Source organism: Fragaria vesca, linkage group LG5 (genome assembly GCF_000184155.1).
Source record: "Fragaria vesca subsp. vesca linkage group LG5, FraVesHawaii_1.0, whole genome shotgun sequence".
Taxonomy (NCBI): Eukaryota; Viridiplantae; Streptophyta; class Magnoliopsida; order Rosales; family Rosaceae; genus Fragaria; species Fragaria vesca.
Genome location: NC_020495.1, coordinates 1,146,570 through 1,155,646, shown reverse-complemented (window position 1 = coordinate 1,155,646; position 9,077 = coordinate 1,146,570). Strand labels below are relative to the sequence as shown.

Below are 9,077 nucleotides of genomic sequence, written 5' to 3'. Positions count from 1 at the left end.
CCCTAGACTATAATCTTGTGAGGAGTGAGGTGAGTCACTCAGAGACAAGAGAGATAGATCTAGACTAGTGGGTAGACTAGGCAGGATTGCAAATCGTCGTTGTATCCCTAGACTATAATCTTGTAAGAAGTGAGTTTTACATAGTGGAAAGGTTTGTCCCTCAAGAGTTAGGGGCACGCAGTTTTTCTCCCTGGTGCAGGGTTTCTGCGAATAAAAAACGTACTGGTGTTATTTCTTTTACTTTCCAGTACTTGTTCTTTTATTTATTACTACGTCTCCTTCTTATCAGGATAGCTAAATGTTTGCTATCCTTGTGGACGAAATTGGACGAAAAAGTAATAAAGGCTTATTCACCCCCCCCCCCCCTCTAGGACCTTCAAGTGGTATCAGAGTGGGCACTAGCTTTGCTGGTGAGATCCTCTGTATCCGAGAATGGACTGTGGAATAGGCCTTTCTTCCATTATTATCCCTTCTTATGTTGATAGGACTAATTTTGGAAGGATGAACATTAAAAGCTTTTAATAGCTTGCACATCGCTCTATTTGACAAAGAGCGCCGGATAACCCTAAACCCTAAACCCTTTTAGTTAACAAGAAAGGTAGTGCCAAGAACAATTAGTTCCACAGAAAACTCTAAAGACAATACACCAGCAAGAAAGGAAGATGAGAATCCAACTTGGGAAAAAAGTATTTCCACCAAATATCTTTTCTGTTAGTTCATAAAATATTGAATGAAATTAAATTGGGTCAACAAAAATGACAATTGTTGGTGAACCCGGAAAGAAAACTTATCCAAGCAATCCAGTGCAGAATTGGCACATTCAATGCACTTGGAAACATGCATGTTGATTAAATTGATCCCTTTTTCTTCTTGTAACAGATTTGGTTGAATCGTCTTTGTGCATCTTTGAGAGAAAAGATTTATGGAGTTTCCTTTTTCTTTTAGTCCTGTTGGTCCTCCTCCAGGTTGAATTACAAATGGAAATTAATTCTTTTCTTTTTGCAGTCAGATATGATTGAACCAATTAACTTCAGATGTTGAATGGCATATTCCTGTTGGTTATCGATCAAGGATATACACAGTGGTTGGTGTGCTGTTACAAATGGACAAGGGTTTTCCTGTAAATTCATTAGCCATGTACCCACCTATATGAAGATCAGCTGGCTCATTTCTGTGTTATTTCAGACTGTAAGAGACTAGAGCACCAAGTCCATCTAACAAAACGTAACCTTCTTGTTTTTCATAATTTTGAAATTCATGCATAAAAAAGTGGAACTTGATACAAATGCCTTTTTGTTGATCATACTTGATTTACATGTTTCTTGTGTTAAATCTGAATAAACTATTAATGGTCTATTGTTTTATATATCCTTTTGATATCATAAAAAATATTTTTGGAGTGATTTGGCCTTGATTTCTATAGGAGATGATTTCTTATGAAGAATGATGCAGTTGATTGATTACAGGTTGTTCTCTTGGGAAGCTTTACTGACAGAATTCAAATCATCATATTAAGTCTTGAAATCTCCTCTTTGGTAAAGCAAACAATCAGCATGAAAATCTCATTAATTGTTAAGTACATGAGATTCTTTTTGAAGAATGAATTGCTTGCAAGAACCTCAAATTTATTGAAACTCAGTTATGCATGTGGTACTCTTCGGTATAGATATATAGAAAAGGCTTTACTCTGAACTTCTTCAAAATTCTTCATATTAGTATCACATGTTGTCTGTGAAAGGTTTACTATATATTCTATTATTTTTGCAAAAGATGAGATTTCGAACCTGAATTGGAAATTTATTGTCTAAGGATCCTTAGATTCCGAATGGAATGCTTTCTAATTTCTATACGAGTGACTTCATTGAGATTATTCTGGTCCCTAGGTCTGGTACTATCGTCTGATTATATATTACTGATAATGAAGAATGGCATTCTTTATCTTATCAGGACAGCAGAGTTGAAATTAGTAGTTAAGTTGTGAAGAAATATCTAGCCGGAAGTTCCTAAAAGATTGTGACATCTAATACAATGCAAATGTGTTCTTTTTATTAAAAAAAAAAATGCTATACTCTGTCGAATCATTTAGAATGTTCTCGAATCTTCGTTGACAATAGATATGTTCTCGAACCTTCGTTGATATTTCCAGTGTGCTATCAAAGCTTCACTGTCACATACCTGAATAAAGTTTCCGTTATGGACTTTTGTGTTTAAGTAATGAGTAGTGAACATTAGATCTAGTATACTTTTGAAGCTTTATTGCCATAAAACTGAAAAGTTTTCGTTTATGGATTGCCATGGTTTTGTACTGCATAAGTGCATATTACCTTCTTGGTTTTGAGCAAGAAAAGTTTCTCTTTCTGGAAAGTTTAGATTTTTCCTGGAATCTTTATGTAACGTCAGTGTTATTATTCTATTTCTATTAATATTTTCTTCTTTCATAAAATTAGGTACCTGAACTACTGCCCTTTTTTAATGATTTTGATAACCTTTCTGTATGCTTCTGCAGTCTACCTGATGTTGTTTCCTGGACTTAATTGTTGTAGTTAAGCAGATGTAGTCTAATGTTTCTAATGGATCATTTAATGCTTGATCTAGATTTTTATACTGGTACACAGTACCTGGATTGATCTATGATGGTTTCAGGAAAATAATCTCTTTGTTACAAAGATGAACAAGAAATTCAACTTTTGCAATTGGGGAGATATGGGGAAAGATCTCACTTTACATTTATTCATGAGCTTAAGCATCGTGGATGTTATTCGCTGCGGCAGTGTTTGCCGCTCTTGGAGGGAAGCCTCTTCTGATACAGAACTTTGGAAGAATATAGACTTAACTAAGGTGGACTCTTTAATCGTTCTTCAAACTTGGTCAGACCATATTGCTATGGGAACCATGAATGCTATTTTCAGACGTGGTGGCGATGTATCTTGTTTGATATTTAACTACTACTTTCACATGAGGGATCATTACTTGATCCATGTTTCTAAAAGGTATTATTTGTTTACCTCCCAAACAGTGCTAAGAAGGGTTAATTTGTTTCTATTTGAAGGGATTCATATACTGATACATCTCTTCATTGCAGTATGCCGAAACTAAAAAGACTAGTCCTACCAGCACAGTACAGAGTATTAAAAGTGGCTCGATTTGAAGCTGCTTTGAAGAACTGGCCAGAACTTGAGTCACTTACCATTCCATGCAACTTTCCTGTGGAAATCATGGAAGTGATTGGTAAGCACTGTAAAAAATTCTCTGCGATGAAACTGATGTGTAATTTTTATGAGAACCACGCAGAAGCAGTTGCTGCCTACCTACCAAACTTGAAGGTCTTGAGCCTTAGGTGCGCTGACAAAGGAGCTGTACTTCACATATTGAAAGAAATGAAGCATTTGCAAGTGCTCAATTTATCTCACTCATACATTGTGAATCACTCTCCTACACTAGATCGCCGCATGGTAGTACTCCGTGAACTTGATCTGCAGGTCACTGAACCAGCATCAAGGCTGGAGAGATTTATTTACTGTCGTAGCAGACTCTACTGCAACACTTGCAGACTTCAGTTAAGCTTGAATAGAGTGCTGATACGGTGCAGATATGAAGAACGAGTTTGGAGAATGGATGAGGTGAGCTCGCTGGCTCATTGATCTTGGAAAGAACAACTTGAACGATAAGGCTTGTTATGGTTCAACAACTTGAACTTTGTTAGAAAGAATAATTTCTGAGCTGTAGCTGTTGGACATGCTCCATTTTAAACTTTGTCTTCATAGACAATGTCAATTTCCTAAGGTCTAGTATTGTATAAGGAGTCCATTTGGTTTTTCTAGCATCAGACTCAAGTATTATGACATTCTGAGTTCATAAGGTGGCAGATGTGTTCTGCAAATACAGAGAATGCAGCCTTATTTTTCTAACTCAGAAGATATGAACGAGACACGATTTATAAACAATGAACTGGATGTAGAGAGGAAAATCCTGTTAAGGAAAATAACCATCTCTACCAAATATATCTTCTATGCAAGTACAGAAAAGAAAAAATCACAAGGCAGTGAGTAGGAAACAAAACGTCTCCAAACACATTCAATACACTTCAATTGCAGAAAAGTCAGCAATATGAACCATCTTGGCTGAAAATGTTCATACAGATATTCAAGAGGAATTGTTTCCTCTTTCTTTCTGTCAATGATTCATTAATTAGGGTAAGCAAGTATATATATGGAAGCAAGCTTGGCATCATTTCAGTTACAAATGAAAACAGATTCCTTTTAATTTTCAGCCAGAGATGACAGAACAAACTCTCAATTGCTGACTCAATAGTTACAATCCCATTGGTTCCTTCTTAACAACCTGTGTTTTACCACATGAAGGATAGCTGGTTTTTTTCGAAACTTTCAAAGCCAAGTGTCTCGCATTTCAATAAGAGTGAAACAAAGGGCAAGGGAAGAAAGAGAGCACCAATTCAAGTAGCAGTGTGAGAAGGTGAAGCTGAAATCTGAGAGTCTATCCTTTCTGTTTTCTTCAAACCCTGAGATTCAAGCTCAAAGAAGTAATTTCAGCTACTTGGATTTACTAATTGCTTCTTTGATTTCTGAATCAACTGTACGCTTCTGTTTTGTATTATTCTTTATTTTGGCATGTCATATTACTCATATATAGTTGTGTTTGTATATACAGTTATATGCATGCATGTTTGGATTAGCTGGATCTGAATTGATTTTCTTAATCTGTTTTTATTTTTCTGATAATGGATCGATTACAATTTGGAAGATCTCTTTGTAAAGCCTTCGTTCAAAAAAAAATAAAAAATAAAGATGTTAGATTTTGAATCTCCTGTTCGGTAAAGATAATCTAATCAGGGATTAGCTTGATCTGAATTGATCGATTTATGAGAATCTGTTATCCTTTGTTCTTTAATTTTTCTTTTGGTAAAGCTTTCACTAACAAATAAAAATGTTGGATTTTGAATCTCCTGTTTGGTAAAGAAAATCTGATCAGGGAGTGAGAGTTGAAAAGAAATAAATTTTCATCTTTTAAAGGTTGCATATCAGTACAAGCTTGAATTGTTTAAGGTTTACTTCAACTGAACTACTGAAGTAAAGGAAGAAAAAAGAAAAAGAGAGAGGCTGAAGTTTTAAGTCGTTAAAGATGCTTCATTTCACATGAGTGTCACGTTTTGTCTCGGCGTATTTGCTGAAAGAAATTATATATATGAATCTAGACTGGATCATTCAGAATTGATTTAAATGTTTATCAGATATATTATATACTGCTTTTGATGTCAGCGAATTCAATGAGAATATTTGACACTCTGACCGGTACATGTAGTTTATTAATATCGAGTAATGTATCTGTTTTCCCATGTCAGGAAGCAATCGAGTCTGAAATTAATCACCATGGAGTCAGCATCCGATCTTGCAGGTTATATGCTGACAGACACAATATGCACATCTTAAGACTTTATTCTTTTGATATCCAACGTACTCTTTCTAGAATTATTTAGAATGTTCTCGAAGCTTCGCTAACAATAGTAGTTTCGCGAAGCTTCATTAATTGACAAGTATAGTATATTCTGAATTTCGTATATGTAACTTATAACGTTTCCATTCTGCAATAATTATTAATCTTTTTTCATGCTAACGAATTATATATATGTTCTTCTGTGTGTGCCACCCTTCTTATAAATGTTGCTCCTCTACTTAGCAATGATGTTGTTGTTTGGGAGGTCACATTCCAAGAAACTGCTAAGTTTAAATTCTGGTTACCTAGTTAGGTTTGAGCTTTGGATACCTTGTCGAGTTCAATGCCTATTCGACAAGTTTTTATATTCTTTGAGCCTTCTGTCTTTGAACAGTTTCATCTGCCAGATTTCATATTCAAAAAGACCCTATTACTAACAGCATAATTACTTGGAAATTCTCAGTGAGAATTAGAGAAGAACAAATTTAGCTAGGTTCCAATTCTCTTTGATCATGCATAACTTTGTCACCTGATTTTGACATTGATGGTTGCAGGTACAATCTATTCAAATACAATGCTCAACTCGAAATCAAAACACAGAAACTGGGCTGAAATGGAACAAGGCATACTGCTCAAGATCTTCACGGCTCTTAATGTCATGGATTTGGTTGGTAGTGTTTCTGTTGTTTGTAGCACATGGCATTCTGTATGTCATGAACCCTGCCTGTGGGAATCCATAAATATGAGTGTGCTGGCCCCGAATCTCATTGTTACTGAGCAAGAAGTACATAACTTAAGCAATGAGGAGCACAGTAACAAAGTTACGAGATTCTTGAATACTGCATTAAATCTTAGCCGGGGAAAGATATCTAGCCTGATATTCAATTTCTACATCCCCCATAACAGATGAGCAGCTGATCCATGCTTCTCAGAGGTGCGTCTTAGTTTCTACTTACCAAAACTGTACTAAAAGTGGTTTTTATGGCATTGATACATAACTCCATGCACAGCTTTGGTCTACATTAATGTATCAGCTAGCTTATGTACGTAATGCATACATTTGGCCTATCAATGGAAAGACACATTTGATGCCATCTTTCTTGCAGAATCTCGGAACTGAAAAGACTTGTTCTCCCACCAAGGAATCTTCTAACACTGGCTGGATTTGAAGAGTCCATAAAGAACTGGGCACAACTAGAGTCATTTACCATGCCACTTGCTTTGTTTGAGTTTGAAATGGTGAAGTTGATCGGAGCTCACTGCAAGAATTTCTCTGAGCTCAAAGTTTTCTGCCCCTTTGTGGTCGGATTTGCAAAGACCATTGCTACCTATATCCCGAACTTAAAGGTTTTAAGTCTTCAGGGCAGCTTGGTGGAGAAGGAAGCCTTGGTTTACTTACTAAACAACACGAAAAAATTGGAAGTGTTGAACTTGTGTCACTGCCTCATTGTGGATGAAGGCCTTCCAGCACCAGGCTATGCTTATGCAGCGCTTGCACTTGACATGTCTATCATGGAAAGGGCCTCTGAGATGAAGAACTTTCTAGTTTGTAATGCAGACTACTGTCATGTCTGCCAGCTCATGTTTATCACTGAAGGGAACTCAGGGTGGTCCGACATTGGAATATGGCGAAGGGACATGGTGAGTACGCTTGCAGCATATTGATAGAAGAAACCATCTGCTGGGGAATCATATTCTTGTTTGTGGTATTGAACATTGTTAGCACAAGAAATTTCTCAGCTGTACCTGTGGAATGGTTTAAATTTCTTTTCTTTCATGGACAATTTCCGGTTCATGCTGCTTAGTTTTTAATGGTTCAGTTAAGAACCTCTTCTATGAAGCCTTTGTTTGTTGTGTTAAGAACTTCTTCTATGAAGCCTTTCTTTGTTGTGTTAAGAAATTGTTCTATGAAGCCTTTAATTATGTAGGTTGATTGAGTTGAAATGAATAATATCAAGTCCGTTGACTAGTGTGCTTGCAGATTTTTGTCGAACATGTAGAAGTCATTTGAACAATGTTATTTTATCGTTCGAAATATGTTGCAATTTATCAAATTCACCAAATTCTTGTGCTTACAATAATGAATAATATCTCCTTGTAATATTAACTCATTATGTTAGTCATGGTGACCTCGCCAATGACTCTACCCTTCCAGAACCTAAACGTACAACATGACAGAGTTAAATGTACAAGCATTTCAGGCACAAAGGAAGCACAGCAACATACGAGCATCAAGCACTCAATGCAGTGCTATCCCACCGTCTGCTAAGTGGAGAGTTGGAGCCTTCAACAATACTGAACATGTCACCAGATGAGTTAAAGTCTTTATCATAGCTGGATTCATGGGACAATATTACATGTTGATGTTACAGTAGTAGTCAACACTTGGTTTGTGCATAAATCATATAGAATCATGGTCTTCTTTAAAGGTTCTCAAGGCACTGTACACCAGCGCGCATGTTTGCTGAACTTGATAGATAAAGTTTTATGCCAGTCTACTACTACTACTTCTAACAAGCAACACTGTTGCTAACCCATAAAGCATCCTCCGGGCATATTAGACCCTTGTTGTGGTTGCTGTTGTTGCTGAAGCTGTGTTGCTGGAGCTGTGGTTGCAATTGTTGCTGCTGTAGCTGCGGTTGCTGTTGCTGCATCTATGGTAGCTGAGGCTGCTGTTGCTGCATTTGTTGAAGCTGAGGCTGCTGTTGTTATTAGCTGTGGTTGCACATGTTGAGGCATCAGAACTTCACCTGGCTCTAACTTAACCAAATCCTGAACCGATGGTAGACTTGGCTTTAGTAAGAAATTACGACGAAGTCACAATGCCGTGCCACAACCTCATTCTGGAGAACCCCATAGGCCTCCCCATTTAAAGTGGAACAAAATACAAATAAAAATTGCATTTTATGCATGGAACCTTCAGCATCCAAAGCAACTTACACAGGCAATTAGAAGATGCCTACAAAATCTTCCCGCAAGTACAGGCTTACTATTCATTTTGCAGGTTGCTTTTGATATTGAAGGTGCCCAGCTTACATCTATGTTGGGGATCTCTACGAGCTCAGGGTGGTGGAAATTAAAATTTTACTTTGAATAAAGCAGCAATAAACTGGCATAAGTACAGAACAATCTTACCCATGGGTACAGTATTCCGACCAAGCAGAAAGGTTTTTCCGCAACAGATAGCATTAGTGTCTGAGACGGCAATTTGATAACAGCACACTGAAAAAGTGGAAACCAGCTTCAGGACAATTTGTATATTAAAAAAAATGATCCTTAATTAGTTTCTTATTTTCATAGAAATAGACTAATCCTTTCAAAACAAAAAACAACTAATCAAATAATATAGAATGCATTGACTAGGTTTGACCTGAAGCTGCAAATAAATGAGCACCAGAACCCAAAAACCACAACAGGAATGAAAAGGAGGGGGGGGGGGGGACAGGTAAAAAAAGAAAGGTCCAAGATGTAATGAAAAGCTCAAAGGTTTCATGAAGACTCATGTTGGAATATGTTCACTGGGGTAATAGAAGGAACTATCAGAGAGAGAGAGAGAGAGTGAGAGAGATTACAAGTCTTTTTTTCTTGCAACTGCCGAAGAAATTCGTGCTGATCCATTATACCAA

General features: G+C 36.9%; 2 protein-coding genes across 2 annotated transcripts; both read left to right on the top strand.

Annotated features, from left to right (window-relative positions):
* The first annotated feature begins 2,667 nt into the window (after window positions 1–2,667).
* On the top strand, window positions 2,668–3,641 carry LOC101302944 (F-box/LRR-repeat protein At3g48880-like). The gene is made up of 2 exons (XM_004300721.1): window positions 2,668–2,990; window positions 3,083–3,641. The coding sequence occupies exons 1-2, from the start codon at window positions 2,668–2,670 to the stop codon at window positions 3,639–3,641; spliced, it is 882 nt and encodes a 293-aa protein (XP_004300769.1).
* Window positions 3,642–6,064: 2,423 nt separating this feature from the next.
* Window positions 6,065–8,185, top strand: LOC101302659 (F-box/LRR-repeat protein At3g48880-like). The gene is made up of 5 exons (XM_004300720.1): window positions 6,065–6,263; window positions 6,358–6,385; window positions 6,558–7,092; window positions 7,881–7,894; window positions 8,044–8,185. The coding sequence occupies exons 1-5, from the start codon at window positions 6,065–6,067 to the stop codon at window positions 8,183–8,185; spliced, it is 918 nt and encodes a 305-aa protein (XP_004300768.1).
* Window positions 8,186–9,077: the final 892 nt, after the last annotated feature.

Excerpts from the sequence above, each read along its gene's own strand:
- LOC101302944 (XM_004300721.1), top strand. The coding sequence starts at position 2,668 with ATGAACAAGAAATTCAACTTTTGCAATTGGGGAGATATGGGGAAAGAT. Across the intron at positions 2,991-3,082 it reads TTGATCCATGTTTCTAAAAG|TATGCCGAAACTAAAAAGAC; the intron begins GTATTATTTGTT and ends TCTTCATTGCAG.
- LOC101302659 (XM_004300720.1), top strand. The coding sequence starts at position 6,065 with ATGGAACAAGGCATACTGCTCAAGATCTTCACGGCTCTTAATGTCATG. Across the intron at positions 6,264-6,357 it reads CTTAAGCAATGAGGAGCACA|ATGAGCAGCTGATCCATGCT; the intron begins GTAACAAAGTTA and ends CCCCCATAACAG. Across the intron at positions 6,386-6,557 it reads CTGATCCATGCTTCTCAGAG|AATCTCGGAACTGAAAAGAC; the intron begins GTGCGTCTTAGT and ends TCTTTCTTGCAG.